General features: G+C 42.3%; 1 protein-coding gene across 1 annotated transcript in view; it reads left to right on the top strand.

The window, feature by feature from the left end:
- Positions 1–20,386, top strand: part of PKHD1 (PKHD1 ciliary IPT domain containing fibrocystin/polyductin) — a 237,594-nt gene that overhangs the window by 190,815 nt on the left and 26,393 nt on the right. Inside the window, exon 60 of the mRNA XM_039569948.1 lies at positions 18,023–19,004. Within this exon, the coding sequence (XP_039425882.1) occupies positions 18,023–19,004 (982 nt within the window). The remainder of the gene's footprint in view (positions 1–18,022; positions 19,005–20,386) is intronic.

Raw genomic sequence — 20,386 nt, 5'->3', positions numbered from 1 at the left:
GTTCACAGTTCTCATCCAAGGCAAGGGCACACAACAGACTGTTCTCTCCAAAAAACACTGTTGGTGGAGTCCTGGTGGTGTAGCCACTCCTTACCTATTCCCACTCTTTCTCTTGCATTTGCTCAGTGTGTCTGTAATAGGATTCACACAGCTTGTTTGTGATTGTGAGGCTTTAGGGACATATTTTTCATCCACTGTTTGCCAGAGCATCTGGATTAGAGAGATGCTCACGTGTAGTGAGCTTACTTGGTGGCACCACCAAGCATCAGACTACTTCCCACAGTTAAATGTGGCCAGAAACTCACTGAACTCATAGATTAGGACTGACTGTTGAAGACCAGAGTTCAGTCCAGCTGCATCAACCTAAAGAGACACAAGCTGAGTAGAGATAGGAAATTATTCCCACGTTTGCTCCTGAGGTGACTCCAGTCCTCCCAAGCTCATCCTCCTTGTATTGATTAAGGTAATTAAGGTACCTGCAGTGGGTAGGCAGGTTTCTCCTCAGCTGTTGTCAACCTATTGCCTATTTCCAGCAGGGAAATAACAGCCAGGAGGTGATTAAGTTGTCCCTTCCTTCTCTTTCATTCAAGTTCAAAGCCTGCTCTTGCAATAAACAGAAGGCACACACCAACAACTTTGTTTCCTGCCCCATTAAGAGTAGTTTGAATAATAACCAGAAATGGTTTTTTTTCACTTTAAAAATTTTTCTAGTACAAGAAAATGTCAGTGTTCTAGTGAAAGGTGTCCCTGCCCATAGCAGGGGGCTGGAACTAGACAATATTTAAAGGTCCCTTCGACCCAAACCATTGTGTGACTCTGAACTTCCAGAGCATGATGATGTTCAGCAACCTTCAACAATGCCAGAAGAAGGCCAAATATGTCACACAACATCTGCTTGGTCTTTTCCTCTGGGTGTGAACTCTTCTCTCAAACAGGCCCAGAAATTATCTGGGCTGCAGGTTTCCCTGTTCGTTTCCTTAGGTTTGGGATTCCTCTTTGTCTGACATGGCCTGTGTCCTCTGTTAAGTTTGCAGGTAAATTTGTGGGCACAGAAGCACTCTCCAAGGGCAGAAGTTCAGATGGACAGGGGTGATGTCCATGCTAAGATAAATAAAATCACACAGAGATGCAATCCACTGCTCTGCAAAAATGCTTACCACAGCCCCTGGCATGCTTTTGTCCTGGGCCAAGTAATACTCTCCCAAAAAATTCTTGGGTTCTTGGGAGCAGTTTGGGAGTTTGCATGTGCCAAGGAACATTCCCAGCTGGTCTGGTGGATGAATCCATTCTGCTTTTAAAACAGAGTTTAAAAGACGAATGCAACCAGATCGTGGCAGTTGGCCTCGGTGTCTGGGAATACTTCTGGGCACTTTTAATTTACTAGTGAAGATGTAGCTAGAGTGTCTCTTCAGGACTATCCATTACTTAAAATCTGTGTTGAGGCTGATGTTTTTTACACTAGTCTGATTGTATCCCACTGCCTCTGGTTTTAAAGATCTTATTTTCCCCTTTTGGCTGCTGTAACTAATCTGGGACATGATCTGTTGTCTTCATAAATCTGTGTTGTTGTGTGTCTTCAAAATGCTCAGGTTCCAAGAGCTGCTGTTTCCTTTTCATTTTCCACCTCTGAGGTGATTAAGCAACTCTGACTATAGTGAATTAAAAGGCATCCTTTCTCTTTTCCAGTTTATGTGTTACATTTTTGGAACAGTTTTTGTTCTTTTTTGTCTTTTTAGGGTTTCTCAGCTATATTTAGATAGTCGACAAAGTCATTGCTGATTCTGTTGGAGTATGGAGAGCTGGCAATGAAAATCCTCATGGTGGCAACCTCACTTTTAACTCTACCAGTGCCTCCCATGCTCCTGAGTGGCTTGAAATTGGACATATCCTCATACCTGGAAGTATTCAAGGCCAGGTTGGATGGGTTTTTGAGCAACCTGGTCTAGTGAAAGGTGTCCCTGCCCATGGCCAGCTCTTAGTGTGGCCATATATATAATTATTAAATCCCTTTTGCTCCAGACCAGATTTGTTGCATCCATATTGGGATGGTCACAAATCATATTAAGCCTCAGACAGTCCCTAGACACAGTTTTGGTCAGTGCTAGATGACCTAGACAAAAAAACATGCCAAGCATTGTTCTAGGAATGTAAAATATTAGTGATTGAGTACTAGGGCTAAGGCATAAACCTTCATAAGTGTGGACATAGCCTCAGTGTACCTCTTTTAAAGACTAATGGAAAATGTCTGTACCCCAGTGTGTCCCAGAAGGTGGAGTTGAGCCTGGAAAATGTATGATTCAAGCTTTTGAGGCTTTTCATCATGGACAGCATGTTTAACATGCCATCCCTACCCCAACCCTAGACAAAGAAAAGTCTCTGTGGCAGTTCAGACATTTATTCTGTTTATTTTTCTGTCCCTTATGAAAGAAATTCAGCCCGCCAAAATCACAGACATTGCTCCTGGCTTCAATATTCATAGCTAAGTTCTGAGGTGTTCTGACCCTCTTCAGTCCCCACTGTCATCACTAATGTTGAGAGTTATTCCCCCTTCTATGAAAGAAGTTTGGTTCCTGAGAGTAGAAGATCTGAGAGGTTACAGTTTCCCTCTGTCTTGCTGATCTCTCAAATGTGGAATAAAAGCAAGAGCATTGGAGAATGAAGCAAAGGGAAGGGCTGAGCAGTGCCTTCCTGTTCTTTCAGTGATTTCTACTGCTTAGGGCAGGGAGGAGAACAATTTGGGAAGCACAGGAGATGCTTGGGCAGCCTTCAAATTGGCAATTTTTGGTGCTGCTTGCTCAAATTGTATGTAAGGCTAGAGCCAGAGCTGTTCTGGATCACAACATATTCTATGCAGAGGCTTCTTGCATAAAGTGCCTTTACACTTCTCGTAAATGTCTTTTCACTTGTTATTAAGTTGTCAGAATTGAGATCTCAGTTTTGGTGGTTCCCAAACTTACTGTATGATTTGGGATTACCTGGGAAAATATTAACTGTCCGGGCTTGAATTATGTGAAGAATCTGATTACTAAACTGGACTGTATCTGTCAGGTCCTTGGAAGCCCTTTCTTCCAGCAGGAGCAGGTGAACTGCCGTGCTGGAACTGGAGGCTGGATCTGGTATAGGTCTCTGTAGGGCTCAGCTCCTAAAAGGTATATCTCCCTTTCTCTTCTTGCTCTCTTTCTTCTTTCCTCTAAGCCATCTGAGGAGGATCTCACTGACAGCTTTTTGAAGCATAGCAAAGGGGAGTCCTCTCTCCACAGACCCCTGGCCATAGCACCATCCAGGCAGATAATCTTAACTCATTCTTGCTCCAAACCAGCACTGTCAGTTTGCACAAACCATCAGGATAATCCCTAAACAGTCATGGATGCACTGTTTCAGTGAAACACAGGGTATTGATCTCCCCTGATCATCCTATTTGCTCCTGGGATGCCTGGTAGTGCCTAGAAGTGAGACGTGGATGTGGTGCCTCTGAGATATTGCGTGGGCTTTGATGGCACAGATCTGATCAACGTCCATATGTCCCTTGGATGCCTGCTGGATGCTCGTGCAAAGGTCAGGCATCTTTAGTGCTCTCCCAGAAGATTTTTAATGGAGTGAGCTGCTAGCTTTTATCCTTCCTCATAATTTCATGAGGCAGAATCCCCCCTCCCCCAGGCAAGCAGCCAGCCTGCCACGAGCTATTCCCTTTAAAATTATGATGAAGCTTGAAATAAAACACGGCCATGGACTGAACCCACTAACCTTCAGTCCAAAGGTATTAAGGCTGCTGGTTGATAGAGACAGTATCTAGTTCTTGGAAATGTTTTGCTTCTAGCACCCCTGGATGTTTAAGAAGAGAGTACTCGGCAAAAAAGATGATTCTGTATTTGCTGTGGAAATGACAAGTGCAATTAGAATTGCCAACTGAGTTGTGATCAAAATTCTGATTAATTACTTACTGCTATTTCACAGAGAAGAAATTAGTGCGTATCTAATTGGCGTTACTGAAATGTATTCTGTGCCTTGCTTGCATAAATTAAATGTAAAGAACAAATCTACTGCATGTCTGTGAGAGGGAGAGAAAGGGATGGAGCAAAAGTGATCGTGTGATACTGGGCAAGATCCTCAGGTGATGCAAATCAGGACTGCTCTGGTGACATCCCTGGATGGTGAGGCTCAGACCCAGGATGCTAAAAGAGGTACTTTGATTTGGGTGTTTACTGGCGGTCTGTGCTGTATGAAAAGAAGAGGTCAGGCTGGAGGATCACAGCAGCCTTTCTTTCAGTCTTATCAAATCTCACTCTATCAAAACCGGTCACAGCAGTATGAAATCCTATTTTCAGCTTGTGATACCACAGCACCAACCCCCACCATACCATCAGAGGCTCGCTATTGTATGATTTTTGTTTGCTTATTTATTTCAATTTCAGCTCTGCACATGCTCCAGGCACATATACAATAATGGCAATTACACATTGTACAAAGCACATCAATAATTTTAGTATGAAAGAGAAGGAAAAGGCAGAGATTGGAGTGCTTTAATCGGCAGGACCACATTATGTCAATGAAGCAGGGACATGGAGGACTGATTAGATAAATTCTCCCTTGCAGTTCCAGCGCCTGGCACTGAAGTGCCCACCATGTTTTGAAAATTAAATGCATGCATTAAAAATGTATCTGCATTTATTTTCCCTCTGGTGTCCTTTTTTGGTTTTTCTAACAAACAATCTTATGGAAAAGAAAAAAGCATCCTTAGATGGGATCTTTGGCAGTGCATTTGCTAATTTTTTCTTTAAGGAAGTCAACTTGGTACCTTGGTGGAGGGGGCTGTGTCAGTGGGGATGAGATGAGCTTCCTCCTCCTCCCTGCTCCCCTCAATTAACTTTAATTCTTCAAGTTGAAACAGGAGAAAGGTTGCAGAAGTGGGGAAGCAAAGAGACCCTTTGATTATGCTAATCTGTGGAATTGTTTCCTTGAAAGAGATTATTTTCCTAAACAGGGGTTCAGCTTCTTGCATACCGTAGGTGTAGCTGCACTGAATTTAAATGGTCATTCCAATATCCCCCAAAATTGTGATGAAATCCAGCAGCCCTATTAATTACCTTGCAGCATCTTGCCATTATCCTTGTCTTCCCTTGCCTTTGGCCTGTCCTCATTACAGTGGCATGGAAATATATGTCCAAACTATAAACCATTATTTTTTTCTTTCCTATTCTTTCCATAATGAACTGGTGTCCTGCCTCTTAAACAAATATTTCACTTCCGCCCACTTGAGTCTGAAAGGGCACAGCCATCACCAGCCAGCTGTAATGTCCTTTCTTCTCCTGCCTTCCTTTCTCTGCCTCTCTTATCTTCATGATCTTCTCTTCCCTGTCTCCCTCCCCCCAGACAGCTTTATTAAATTCAGACCTCTACTTCTGAGGCGTCTCTGTCTGAGCTCCTGTTCCATATGAGACATGGAGAGCAAAAGGAAAAAGCTGAGATTCCCTCATATTCCTCCTCCCCTCCATGTCCATGGCAGCACAGGGTTGCTTTCCACAGCACATCCTTCAGGCTGGGCATTCAGGTTCCTGGCTGTAGTGTTGCCAGTATTATTAACCATTTTGGGACCCCAGGGAAACACAACATTCAGGAAAATGTGAATCCATTTTTAACAACAGCTTGGCATAAAATACCACCCTTTTGGGCAGGATTTGGGTTGGAAAGGGGAATTATACGTAAACAGAATTTCTGTGGCTTTCATGGAGAGTGGTTGTAGCCCAGATTGTCTTGATAAGGCAAGGCAGGTTTGGAAATGGCTTGCACCAGTTTTCTACATGCTGGATTAGCCTTGGCACTTAGCACTGAGTACTTTGTGTACTCTGCCTCTGGAACAAGCCTTTCCAATCTACTGGGATACAAATGTTCTACAAGTCTCCAGCCTGCTGTCCCCTGTGACTGCCACATGAGACTTGTGAAATCTGAACAAACCCTGCCAGATGGGCTCTTTGAAGGTTCTCCAAAAAGTCTTGGCTCTTCAGGGTGCTGAAAGACACTCCCTGATGGCCCAAACCATCAGAAAAGCCTGTGGAGGTCCCTGCTGAGAGCTTTTCAGCTGAGATTTTCAATTGGTGTGTCCAGAAAATTAAATGTGTTCTGGTATTTTTGATGCCAAGCAATAAACAAGTAAAAGTCATGCTTGTGCTTGTCTGATGTGTGTGTCTGGCAATGCGGGTGTTATACCAAAAAAAAACCAGACCAAAATTGTCCATGTTGACAATTCTCTTCATAAAAGTTAGATAATGTAAACTATTATACATGAAGGGCATCCTTTAAATTCCTGCAGGATGCCTGAGCTAAGAAGCCTTGGAGAGTCCTGAATTGTTCTGCCTATCCTAACACAGTATCAGTGCTCTTTTTTTTTTCCTGGTGCTAAAACACTAAAAACTCTCAAAGAAACAAATCTTCCTAATGCACCTCTCTGGTTTAATGTGCATAGATAATATTTTATCACCTGACAGCTTTGATGAGGTTTTGTAGAAACTGAATATTTTTACACTTAGCCCTGTAATCAGGGCAATGATAGATAAATACATAATGCCCCAACACCAAGAGTCTCAAAAATGTTATTGACTGTCATGGTTTAGGGCTTGAGCATAAGGTAAGTGCCCTCAATTACATTTATTTTCTATTTTTCACGATGATCTGGAGGATTGCCCAGTGTAGGAATGCAGCTTTATAATTTTATTGTCAGATAGGGTCAACACATCAGCTGTTTTACATTGGCCTCATGCTGTCATCAGCTAGACCACCTGAGGAAGTGGCCTGCTGGGAATGCATCTTAACCATCCAAACAGGACATCCAAACCTTTACAAGCTCAGCCACCAGAAATTACAGGGAAAAGGAGAGAACAAATGCAATTCGCTTTTACTTCCTTCTAACACTGTACACTGGCCTCTTACTTCTCTTTTATGCTTCCCAATGCAGCCTGGGATGTTTTCAGACTAAACAAGTCCCTGAAACCTGAAACTTGGCCATCACTTATGGAAGTACCCTGTGCAGCATGGTTAATAAATAAAAAGTTAAGAAAAATATAAAGGCAACCTTTCCACTATTAACAAAAGACTCTTCAAAGCTACTCTTTTGCTCTGGGCTTTTACAATAATAAGCTGAAAAAATACATTAGAGAGCAGACTCCTTTCTAGCCACTTCATATTTCATTTTGCCTCTCACTTGTCTATTTATTTTCACGTCTTTCCTGATTACTTCTCAATTGTAGAAAGACAACATTAGGCACAATGAGTTTTAAATATACTCCCTGGTCAAAATAACTCCAAGGGCTGTGTGAAATTTCAAACAGCTCACTAGTAAGTCTGGAATAAAATATAAAGGAAGTGATCCTTACTAGTTAGAGCAGGACAATCAGGACTGGTGGATGTTTTCAGTGCTCCACCGATACCCTTACTATTTTTCTCCATGGGCATCACACCACACAACCAGCATCAGTGTGACTCTGTCCATTCATGTTTATATGAACATGAAGAACACTCGCTGGTAAAGTACAAGAGATGTTCCACCTCCAAACATACTCTTTTCCTGTTGGAGCTATCCAGAAGACTTGGGATGGGACAAGGAACAGACCTTGGACTACCTGAAATAGTATATGAGTATAAAAACTATTTGCAAAATCAACCCTCAAGGCTTCTTCAAACAGTCTTGTAAGCATCTGAAGTTATGCATGAAAGTGTCATCAGGATCACAGATCTTCTCCAAGCCGTTTTCAACCCCAGCAGCTCCTCTGGACATACTCTAATCTGGGAGTTTTGTCCTCTGAAACTTAAAAGCCTTAAATGTAGGTGTACTATGATTTGTGATAAAGCCCTCCAGAAGCCTGATATAACTTTGTAGTTAGCCTTGCTCTGAGCAGAAGTTTGAAATATTGGAAGTTTGACATTTGTAAATCTCTTCTGGCCCATTTTTTTCCCCAAGATTCATTGTAGGCATTTTTGGACTATGGCTACAGACACATTTGATTTTTTGGAAGTGGCGTTTGAAACCAGTGTGCTTCCGTTCCTGCATCCATGTTGGTTCCAGAGGTTAGAAATAATTTTTTATGGTCTTTTTCTGTTTACTCAACTTTTTTTGGGTAAGTTCTCTAATTTTGGGCTTTCCAAGGTACTTTGCTGAGGGCCTCCTCTGTTTCCTGTGTGAGCTGCACTGTTCAGGAGCAGACAGAGCCTTGGTTTGCAGGGTGACTGCTCCTTACACATGCGAGGAGTACCATGGCTTGTTAATCACAGATACAAAAGCCAAACACAGAGTTTGGTCTTTTTCAGGGTCTTACTCAAAAATTTGTTTGTAGCTTGTTTATATCTCTGTCAGGGAGAGGAGAGTTTTCTTTTTATTTTTTTTATCTTGATGGTAGTGGCTTCATCTCCCTCCTTTCTCTCTTTCCTCTTATTCAAAACTGGAGAACATGGTTACTTAGAGGTGTGTACAGAGCTGTCATTTTTCACTTATTTCAGATCATGAACATGGATTGGCCTGGCTGCTCCACAAGCCTCATTAGCAACATCATTAGTGCTTGGACTCATTTTACCCAATGGCACTGGCACTTAGTGTTATGGCTTAATGGCAGGGTGGCGATCGGTCAAAGGTTGGCCTTGATGATCTTTGAGATCTTTTCCAAACTTAATGATTCAGTGATTCTCTGATTCTAAAGACAGGTCTTCAGTCCAAAATATCTGCCTAGGCTCCCCACATAGCCAGCAGAGACAGATACCTCCAGAAGTGACACAATCCATCCAAAGAAAAGCAGGAATGAATGACCCTCTAAAAGTCTCTCCTCTCCCTCTCTCTAATGATTATTGTCTAGATGAACGACTTAGACAAGACAATTAGCTTAGACTAGACGCTTAACATTTAGGCAGCTAGAATTAATGTGACGAATCCCATTCTATGTGCCCAGATAATGACTGTAGCCTTTGTGTCTCAAATTTTAGCTCTTCAATATGTTTTCATAGGTGCTCTGATTCTGCACTGTGCTCTCAGATTAATTTCGACTTCCAAGGCTTAAAATACTCTCCTCCCATTACTGTTCATTGTCATAAATATGTCATGGCATAATATAGCTGTCTGTACCCATAATGAAATCCTTCTGCTTTAAGATTCAAGTCCACAGCCCATACAGGACTAATATTGCTGAAAATCACCCTAATAATGTCACAGGGACTCTTGTGCTTGTGAACCTTTCTGTTATGAGCACAGGCTCTTGAACTGAACCTTCAGCCAAGGTTCGTACCAAGGCAGGTACGAGCAAGATTTTAACATTTTTTTGTAACTTAGATGGGGAAAGGAAGAAAGAAAGAAAGAAAGAAAGAAAGAAAGAAAGAAAAGAAAGGCTCCAAAGTGATATCTGTAATTTCAGTGTTCCCAAAAAGAAATTAATATAACTTGCTAAAAAATCCTTCACTTGTGTTAGTTCCACCAGGTTCCTAATCAGTTGGTTTCAAGCTCTTGCTACTTACATTTTTTTTTAACTAGAAAGATGGTCTTCTAATTTCCAGACTGAGCCTCTCTGGTTAAAATATTAGTACCTTTATTTTGTTTTCCTGGACTGGACATGGGAAACCAACCTTCCTTCCTAACAATTTTTATAAAGCTTCTATAAACTAATCATGCCCTTTGCTATGGTAAGTGAAATGTCTGTGATCTTCCTGGGCTGAAATTATTATATATGAAACATGTTTTTTTAAAAATGATATTGCTGGGGGAAAAAAAAGGGGGTTTGATAACACAGTTTTACAGAAAAAATTTACACAGACAAAAAATATTATAATTTCTCAGGAAAACTTGAAAAGTTAGTAAAAGTTTGCAATTTGGACAAAATGTGTGATTTGCTAATGAATAAAAAAGGGAAAAATTAGAACAAATAATAGATTTTGTTTTGCCCTCGCCATCTATTTCTCATAGAAATTATTGTCATTTTAAAGCTTATTTCTAGCCCAAATATTTCCAGAGACTGCAGGTATTTGGCATTTTCCTTCTAGCCTGCTTCTAAAGGAAAATCATTCAGTCTCTTTGTGAGTGAGTTCCCAGGACCAAAGAACGGTTCTCATTGGGAAGAAATGATAATAATAATAGCAGTAAAGTGGAGTTCCCTGAAAAATTTATTTTGAGGCAGTTCATCTTATGTCCTAACTTTATTTTTGCAGAAGAAAAGGATGATTTGTCTTTGCAGTGACTGCAGGCCAAGGAGGGAAAGCAAAGCTGAGAACCTCCCTGTCCATAACAGCGATGTTCTGAATAGGGTTCAAGTTTATTTGACTAATTCTTTCACCACTTGTCAGAGAACATACTTTCGTTTGTGGTAACAAAACAAGCTCTTTCCTCCCCCGTTTCTCCAGCGAGTAGCACAAGCACTTGTGTGGAGCACAAATTACCGTAACCATTATGATGTTTGCTGTCAAACTCATTTATTTATGCAACTGCTGTGGAAAGGCCTGGGGCCCAAAAGCAGCCCTGAAAGATTTCAGAGCCCTGGTGTGGGGTCATGAAAGGGAAAGTGAGGGGGAGGGCGAAGCCTCCACTGGTTATGAGAAAGGAACTGACACAGGAAATGGTCACATATGGCACAGATTTATTGTGTCCGGGACTTCCCATTCAAAACTCATTATATCCACAGCTCAGAGCAGTGCGTGGCACAGCCACATTCATTTTTAGGTCTGGCATTTGACAAAATTGCTGTTCTGCTTTCAGGTGGTGGTGGTGGTGGTAATTTTATCAATCCTAGACCAGAGAGATGGCGACTGGAGTTGTGTTGGCAAAAGCTCAGCTGTTTGCTGCCCCTCACCTTTATGTTGAGCCACAGGTCTCAGTGTGACTAAAGCTTCAGTCAGCGAGGTTGCTGGTCAGGAGGAGAGAAAAATCCTTTTAAAAACAACTGAAGGAAATCAGGATTATCTGCAAGGGGAAGAAAATGGGAAAAGCTTTGGTAGCAACAAGAGAAAAAAACCTAATATTTGCAGAACAACATGTTTTTCAAAGGTGACATAATAGCGAACAAAAAATGTTTCTCTTTGCATTTCTATTTGTCTTTCCTGGGAGACAAGACCCATCTCACACAGTTACTGGCTCTTTGGATGGTGGTTAATGGCTTCAAGAGGTTTGTGGGAATAGTTTGTTTGTCTTGCTTGCTTCATGAGACCTTCTAAAAGCTCCAGTCAGGGCTGTTTAACCGTTTTTGTCTCCATGCAGAGTATAATGGCAGGTAACACTTCTGTCACTGCATTGGATTTGTTCTTGAAATAAGTATTATGGAGACTTTTGTGTTGTCAGGATGGCAAAAATGACTAAAGTTCCCAAATCATGAATAATAATGCAGACAAAATCCTTCCCAGTTGTGTCTTTCTGATTAAGTTTAATAAAATTATGGACAAGCTGCTCTGGACCAGTGCTGACAGTAGCAGGAATGGGCCCAGTCAAGCAGAACTGGGGTACGGACACTGGAGCTTCCTGTTGCATCAAGAGCACAGCTCCACCCCCCCTTTTGTCCCAGACAGCCCAGTAGTGTCCAAAATAACTCCCGGGTGCTTTCTAGAAATTAGCACAAGTCAGGATCCAGTTCAAAAGAGCAGTTTGGAGATGACCACTGTCTTCTGGAGGCTCAGTGACTTTAATACTAGGGGACTGCCATGCCAGCTGGCCTCAGGGACTAGAAACTGACTTGGCACTTGTTATTTTATAATTTTTGATGGATAAAATGCTCTGGCAGCTCAGTTCCAGCTAAGTCTTCTGGACACAGGTATTCCCAGGTGTGGCGCCTTGCAATTCAGATTTGTGAAACTGTAAGGAAAATCCCTTAATCCAGCCTGGTCTGGGCAACCTCACTAAAGGGCTCTTCCAGATTTACTGACCTGCCTCCTTTGAGAGGGCTCAAGATATTTTCTCCTGGCTGGGTTATTCTCCTCCCCAGCTTTTCGTGGGTTTGTGAGACAGGTTTGGTGTTTTCTCTCAAATGCAAAGACCAACAAAGATCTCTCTAACTCAAGAGGTTCCTGACCTGTAAATCACTGAAAGCTTGAGGAGCACTTTGGGTGAACATTGCTATATGCATGCTTTGTTCCCATACTCTTTTTGATCCCTGTTGGAGAGAATTCTGACCTCGGAGAGTTGCTGGTCTCTCTTCTTAAGACCTTATTTGTGCACTGATGCTTTGACATAAAGAATGAGTTATTATTATAGTCTCTGGGAACTGTAAAACTGTAATTTTTTGTTCATGACTGGGAGAGATATATTGTAACATGGGCCTTCCCTCTCAGCATGGGGAGCTCTGAAGGGTTGATGCAAACATAAAAATGTATAACTGTATGAAAGAGGCAAATGACACTTGATTTTACAGAGAATAAATAGTTACAATGTGTGTGGCCATATCAAAACATGTACACAATGAATGCAAGAGCAAATACTTCATGTACTACACCTGTTTTTCTTGAATTTGCATGTGGAAGGGAAGGGTGAATGCAGATCTCAGGATGTGTAAGAAGAGAGTTTTACTACAGACCTTCCTTCAAAGAAAACACTAATAAATGTCTTTTCTCTACTTGGGCGCCTACTTTTACAAACCTTGAAGGAACATAGTATTTTTGAGTCCACAAATGTGACTAAAATTGGCTAGGGGGTTCAAAGGTTTTTATAGAAGAATGATAAAGAGGAGAGCATAAAACCCCCACACAGAGTGATGTTATGAGACTCATTTCCTTCCAAAATAACTTTCTTTAAAAGAAAGAATTAACAGCCTAAAACAGTCACTCTATTTTTATTTACACGGGTCCCTGCTATGAGTACATGTTTATGTGTGTGTGTGTTCCCATGGTTTAACCCCAGCTGGCAACTCAACCCCACACAGCCCCTCACTCACTCTGCCCTGGTGGGATGGGGGGTAGAATTGGAAGGATAGAAGGGAGAAAACTTGTGGGTTGAGATAATGACCTTTAAGCAGGGGAAGTAAAAGTTGTGTAAGCAAGCAAAGCAAAACAAAGAATTCGTTCAGCACTTCCCATGGACAGGCAGGTGTTCAGCCATCCCAGTGGGACCCCATCACATGGAACAGGGACTTGGGAAGACAAATGCCATCACTCCAAATGTCCTCCCCTTCCTTCTTCTTCCCCCAGCTTTGTATGCTAAGCAAGACCCCACATGGTCTGAGATATCCCTTGGGTCACCTGGGGTCAGCTGTCCTGTCTGTGTTCCCTCCAAAATCCTTGTGCACCTCCAGCCCATTCATGGGTGGGATGAGGAGCAGAAAAGGCCTCGACTCTGTGCAAGCCTTGCTCAGCAATAATGAAAACATCTCTGTGTCATTAACACCATTTTCAGCACAAACCCAAAACACAGCACAAAACAGCTACTGTGAAGAAAATTAACTCTGTCTGAGCCAAAACCAGCACATTTGTACACAATCACGCGAGAAACATTTGTACCACTGTGCCTTCCTGTGCAACTGAACTCAGAATAATTTACCTTTTCTAGATTTCTAAGATGCTATTCCTACGCCTTTTTTTCCCCCCTTTATTTCCCATTTGAATGTCAGCAGGTCAAAAGGAACAGTTAATGCTGATGAATATTTCCCCCTCAGCAAAGATATGTGCTGGCCAGCCCAAGGCCAATGAATTGCAATTTCTAAACAGTGTCCCATTTATTTCTCCCCTTCCCCTTCCTCCCCTCCTTGCTTTTATATTTTTGTTGCTATAATTGTAGTTAAATTAGAAATAACTGACGGGCAAATCCAGTCAGATGGAAAGAAAATTGTGGGAGATTTATTTTATTTTGATAAAAAACTGACATAGCCTTTTGTTTTTGTCAAAAAAGGCTCTATTTTTCCTTGTACCATGAATTACGAAATCTATCATGAAATGGGTAAAAATTATTGAAGCAAATGGTGGTGTTAACCTGAAGGGGAAAATCATTAATGTTGATGTATTTCATTCAATTTTAAATGTAGAATTTATTTTATTTTATTTATTTGGCATTGGGGAACAAGGGAAAAGACAGGAGACTTGTAAAGGACTCTATGTGCCTTTAAGTCAAAACATCTATTTTAAAAAATGCTCTTCCCTCCTTCTACCTCTCTCCTTTTTTTTAAATAAAGGATATGAGGTGGTGGTGGTAGTGGCGGTGGGTTTTTTTCCTAAGCAAAGAGGGCCCCCTCGGCACATTTTTCTTTTCAAATGTGAAATGAGGTGGAAAATCCTCATTTCACGACAGGAAGGACAAATATTGACATAAAGTTAATATTTGTCAGGAGCCCTAGAAGCAACCTGAGTGCTAAAATCTCATCTAGATGTATGTGCTGGTGTGTTTATGTATATAAATAAATAATAAATTTGCCTTGATGATGGGGGGAACCTGCAGAAAGCAAAGCCTGGTCACTGAGGTGGAGGAGTTACCTGCAGAAGGTGGACACACACGCATTCCACATACCATTTCTCTCTCCTTTTTGTGTGGAGCAGGACAAACAGGTGAATTTATGACCCCAAAGCACACATGTCCCCTTCCTCTGACGGGGTGCACAATATCCCAGCATGGTGTTCAGTAGCACATGAATATCTTCTCCATCTTTCCCACACATTTCTAGGGACTATGGTTGACTCTTTCTTTTTTCCCCAGTTTGTTCTCCCTCTCACACACGTGTGTGTGTGCGTGTGTAAACACGTACAAATAGAAATTCTGTAATCCAATTTCACCCATTGCGGGGGGATGCTTCTGGAATTTATCACTGTTATTGTTCATCACCAATGTAAATAGCACATGTCAGCTCAATATTCAGTGGTCACTCAGTATTTATTAAGTCCTGTCCACTCTGGCCTTTTTTAGAGGAAAGCCCTGGGGCAGATTAGCTGCTGGCCATGACACGCCGCATCACTTATCTGTTCTCATTGATTATCAGAGTCAGCTGTGGCCAGGACTCACTTTTTCTTCTCCTCTCAGACCCCTCTTACAAGCACCCCTGCTTGGATTTTCATGAGGAAATAATCAGATTAGGGCTTCAGTGGCGAGTTCATATGGAGTTCTCTTTCTCCAATGTGCTACTAACTGAATAAACGTGTTTTGTGGTAAATTGTAAATGACATTATGATTACTAAGGCCAGCATGGGTTTCATTTAAAAGTGATCGAAATTGCAGGCTGCAGGAATTGTGACTGGCAGATAAGGCCATTTGGAAGGAGACAAGCAATGATGCGTGTGTGTGCATGGGTGTGTGTGTGAGTGTGAACAGGAAACCAAGCCAGCTCCCTTTTCAAGGCAGGCAGAGCAAAGGAAGGTCCTGGGAAATTATGAAATATCATCGAATCCCATTTGTAGACATGAGAAATGTCACCAGGGGGAGACGGGGTGTTTCCGGGAGAGCCGTGGATGAGATGTGTCAGCCTTTGTGGGCAGGCTGCCGGTGGCACGGCACATCCTCCCAGTGCTCCGGGGCCAATTCCAATGTCTCTGAGCACAGCATTTCCACTTCTGTTCTGAACAGAGTTGTTCCTCGCTCTCTTTTTGCCTCCAGCGCACACCAACAGCAAAATACTACTGCAAAGTACTTACACTGATAAAGCAAAAAAATATGGGGAAAAGCAAGAAAAGGAAAGCAAATTTTAAACTGATGTTTAAAAATAGGGGGTTTTGTACAGATCTCATCTCACTTGGACATCCTCCCTGAGCAGAGCTCGACAATTATGTAATTCCATAACTTCCCTCGGTGACGTGCAGAGGGAGAACTCATACTGGGGAATGCTCACAGACCATGGTCTGCACATGACAATTCCCCTGCAAATACGTAGTAGGTGAGTACCCACAGGATCCAGGCTTTGAGATGTGCCTAAAGGAAGAGGCCAGAATTATTTAATTGAATCATAGAACGGCTTGGGTTGGAAGCGACCATAAAGATCATCCAGTTCCAACACTCCTCTTGTGGGAAGGGACACCTTCTACTGGATCATGTTGCTCAGAGCCCCATCCAATATTTCTCATGGTTCATTCCTTTTCTAGGAGTCTGCTACTTTTATCTGGCAGAAATTTTCACATAGTGTGTCCTTGAAAAGGGATGTCCTTTTGTCCTAATGTCCTTTTATTCGTCCAGAAGTTTGTGACTCTCAGGGATGTTGCTGTCCCTTATTTTTTATGTGAACTGGATACTGTCCCCAAGTGCTGAATGAGGAGCACAGGGTTAGTTTGGACATTGGCCACACTTTGTCCAATACATTTGTGAGCGCAGCTGACTAAGGAGGGAGCAGGCTGGGTGAGGGAAGGAGGATTCTCACTGGGTACAGCAGCAAATTCCTCCTTTGATTTTATTTTGAAGAGAGGAAGGAAAAAGAGAAACACACATCTTTTCCTAAGATGCTCCAGGCAGAAATGTTTATGGTTTTGGTGCCCATATCTGAACTCATTTACTTTTATTCTCTCTTTATAATCAGTGGTGACCTCATCGTTAGCGCCTGAGGCACAATTTCTCTCATCTTAAAGCAGAGACCTGTATTTGTTCAGATGGAGCACACTGTAAACTTATAGTGCCTTTCAGGACTTTTGACAAAGGTATGAAGTGGCAGCACAAGGGGGAATGGCATCAAACTAACAAGAGTAGGGTTCAATTTGATATTGGGAAGAAATTCTTTACTTTGAGAATGTTGAGGTACTGGTCTCCCAGAGAAGCTGTGGATTCCCCACCCCTGAAAGTGTTCAAGGACATGTAGGATGGGGCTCTGAGAAACCTGGTCTAGTGCAAAGGTTGGAACTAGATGATATTTAAGGTCCAACCTTTCAACCCAAACCTTTCTGTGAGTCTATGATTTTATCTCAGAAGACTGTGTGGATTACATCTCTTCTCTACAGAGCCTTCCATGAAAGAATCCTCTTGACTTGTCTCCAGAGACACCTGGGAAGGGATTTACTGGCAAATCCTGAGATATGTGTAAGGATCTTCACCCCTGTTACGTTCAGTGAAAGAACAAAGTGTGACCTGAAGTGTCTTTTGCACTCCCATCGATTGTGTGTTACATCTACAAATGTTGCAGCTACCAAAAGAAGTCCACATGACACTCTGCACTTGTATTTAGGTGACAGGGTTCCACCTCTGGTCAATAAAGTTAGAGGATAGCAAAGTGTAATCCAGATGACTAAACAGAAGTATTTTAGGGTGAATTTCATTGGTTTTAAACTTCTTTGTATTGATGGCTGCGGAATTGGGTGTGTTTCAGTTTTCACAGATGTGTATTTAGTGTAATTTCTAGTGCCGTGGCGTGGTGTTCTTGAAGGGCATAGGTTTTCTGTAGACCCTGTGTCACACGTCTCAGGTACCTCAGGGCACCCCAAACAAATCTAGACATCTGCCTGTGAGAAAATGGTTGAAATTCCAGATCTCCACTGACTGCAGTGGGAGTTTGGACATTTGGAACACGTGTCAGAGTCTCCTATAGTTGTAGGTATCTGAAACTGGTGGTTTCTTCCAGCTCTAGAACTTGATGAGGTGGTTCATCACTGGAGCAGATTAATGATGTTCTGGTCCTTTCTAGTGTTTTGTGTTTGAAGCACAGTCTTTGTGAGCGGGATGAGACAGCATTTTGTAGAATTAAATTGTCCTCCCAAAGAACTGCACTTATGTCCTGACTCATCACCCTGCTGCAGGCTTGAGACCAGGGAAATGTAGAAGACACAGGGACAGAGGAACATAGTGCTGGGTCAGACAAAATGTCTGTCTTGCGTGTCTGCTTGTTCAATGGATATCATAGTTTGGCATCTAGAAAGAGCAAGGTAGGTGTATGTGATGCTTCTCTGTCATTTGTTTTCAGTCTTCAACAATTTTCAGTGCTAGGACATCTAGAGGTAGATGCAGTTTCTACCTATTTGATATCCCTCAGTGCCCAGGCTTCTCTTAAAACTGTGTAAAATTTTAGCACTGACAAAGTGACTTTAAATTTGGAGTGGGAAAATAAGGAGCTATTAAAAAAAATTTGAGATGATGCCTGAAACAATTAATTTCTTTTCCTCATCTCCCTTTATTCTCTTCCAGGAATTTACAGAGATGACAGTAAGTGCCTCTTCAAGCCCTCAGTACAAGGCTACTTCTGCAAACAGACAGATCATGCACTTGTCATCTTAGAAAACTTGGACTCCAGTGTGAGCAGCCAGAGACTGTTCCCAGTAGTTACAATGACTGACAGTTTTATGGATACCTTCAGTGATGAGACCCCTCCTTCTTTGTGTTACCCTGCAGAGCATCGTTCTACTTTCTTCTCTGTTCTGCCGTCCACCAAACTCACCACGGTTTGCTTCCCAGACTTGGCACCTCTGGCTTTCAGACTCTACCTCCTCAGTGGCCAAAACACAACCAGGCTGCCCCTGGCCATATTCTTCACTGAACCACTCAGCCTTCGTGTTTTCATCCAAGGGAATTATGTCTCTCCGACCCCATCTTCTTTTTCAATGAACAAAGGGGCAGGAGCCAATTACTTCAGCTTTGAGGACAACCTTCTCTATGTTCTGCTTCATGAGAAGGAGCCTGTGGAAATAGTTGCTGGCCTTTCCCTTCTTGTGGCTTTCACTGTAAATGAGGCTGTTGGGGAAGAGGGTGAGGCAATCATAGTACGTCGACTGGCTGATTTCTTGAAGATTGGTCATGACCAAGTCAGAGTAGCCCATAATGTGCTGGGAGGTGAAAGCACGCTGAAGGTAATCTCAGCCAATGCCAGCAAAAAGAGGTATCATTGCCCCAACATGGCATTTTGCACAGCCTTTCAGAGCAGATATGGCCCATGGGAAGAGGGGACACAACCAGGGAGCACCCGAGCTCTGCATCCACCTGATGGGGCTGGTCCATCAAGAGTGCTGATCATTGAGATTGGTGATCTGCCGGGTCGTCCAAGAAATGGGTTGACAAGTGACAGCCTAAAGAGTTTGGCCAGAACAATTATCAACACTCATCAGACTGGAGACCTTCAGAGTGGCCTTGGCTTGCCAGTTGATACCTTAATGGTGACCGAGTCTGCCTTGCTGTCCCCAGCAGAAGGTAACAGTAGGTAAGCAGCACACGTATCACCATCAGATACTGATTTAAGTGTAGTGAGGCAATTCATCCACTTGATCTGCTTATTAAGTAAGTTCTCCATTAACTGAAATATGATTAACCATGCTGAAACACTTTATAAAATTTCCATGACTTGCCCAGAGAAGCTGTGGCTGCCCCATCCCTACAAGTGTCCAAGGCCAGGTTGGACAGGACTGGGAGCAACCTGGTCTTTTGGAAGGTATCCCTGCCCATGGCAGGGGGTGGAACAAGATCATCTTTAAGGTCCATTCCAACACAAACCATTCTATGATTCTGTGATGTCAGAGCTATGCCCAAGTACTAGCTGGACTCACAAGTATCAATTACCATGTTTTTCTGCTGGTGCTTATGAATCTCTGTGGTGGAGAGATATCAGTGGTGCTTTAAATGAGGAACAGGGTTCCTGGAAGTCTGCCTTGAAACTATAAAGAATTGGGTTAATTCAGGCTATCATAGCTCTTAAATTCTAAACAATTAAATTTATGAATGTTTATAAATTGATGTGGCAGTGGGGATGTGTTATTGAAGATGGGTTGTTGTCTTAGCTATCTTAAAGATCTAAACATTTATTCATATACTTCTAAAATTTAAGGCCGCAAAAGTCATTTAATCTTTTACTTCAATATCCTGCATGATACAGGCCACTACTCTTCACTTTGATGCCTTAGTGTCAATCTTTCTTTTTAGCTAAAATTCTAGATAACCATCTGGTCTTGATGATACAAGAGCTGGACACGTCCAGTACTACCTGAACATGTGTCTAGATGTTGGATGCTATTCCTGTTCTTGCTGTCACAAATACTTGCCCATTTTCTCATCAGCCTCTGCCTTCAGCTTCTCATGAGAGCTTCCTGTTCTTTCCTCCACTTTTACATCAGTAACTTTATGGGCATTGAATCTTCCTCCTCCTCCTCCATGTACCTTCAGATAATCAAATCACTTCACTGTCTACTTTGAAAAATATTTGGAAGGTTTGAGTTCTGGTGAGTGTTTCTTTCTTTCTTTATCTCTGTTTTCTGAATCCTTTTGGAAGTGTGCATGACTTAAGGTTTCCTTCTTGGTGGATTCCCCAGCTCTGAACATTTTAAAGATTCAGCTGGACAGAGTCCTGGGCCACCTTGACTAGACCATGATTTTTCCAAGAAAGGTTGGACCACACCATCATTGAGGTTCCTCCCAACCTGGTATTCTATGATTGTACAGTATTGTGCCAAAGGCAAAAGTGGTATAAAATCCCATTTTCTACTGGCACAATTCAATGATCCCATTAACCCATTCTCCCACAGAAACAGGAGAGCTCATGGTCTTCTGTTTGCTCACTGTATTCTT

The sequence above is a fragment of the Corvus cornix genome, chromosome 3 (assembly GCF_000738735.6).
Source record: "Corvus cornix cornix isolate S_Up_H32 chromosome 3, ASM73873v5, whole genome shotgun sequence".
In the NCBI taxonomy this organism is placed as follows: Eukaryota; Metazoa; Chordata; class Aves; order Passeriformes; family Corvidae; genus Corvus; species Corvus cornix.
This window is presented reverse-complemented; position numbering and strand designations above follow the sequence as displayed.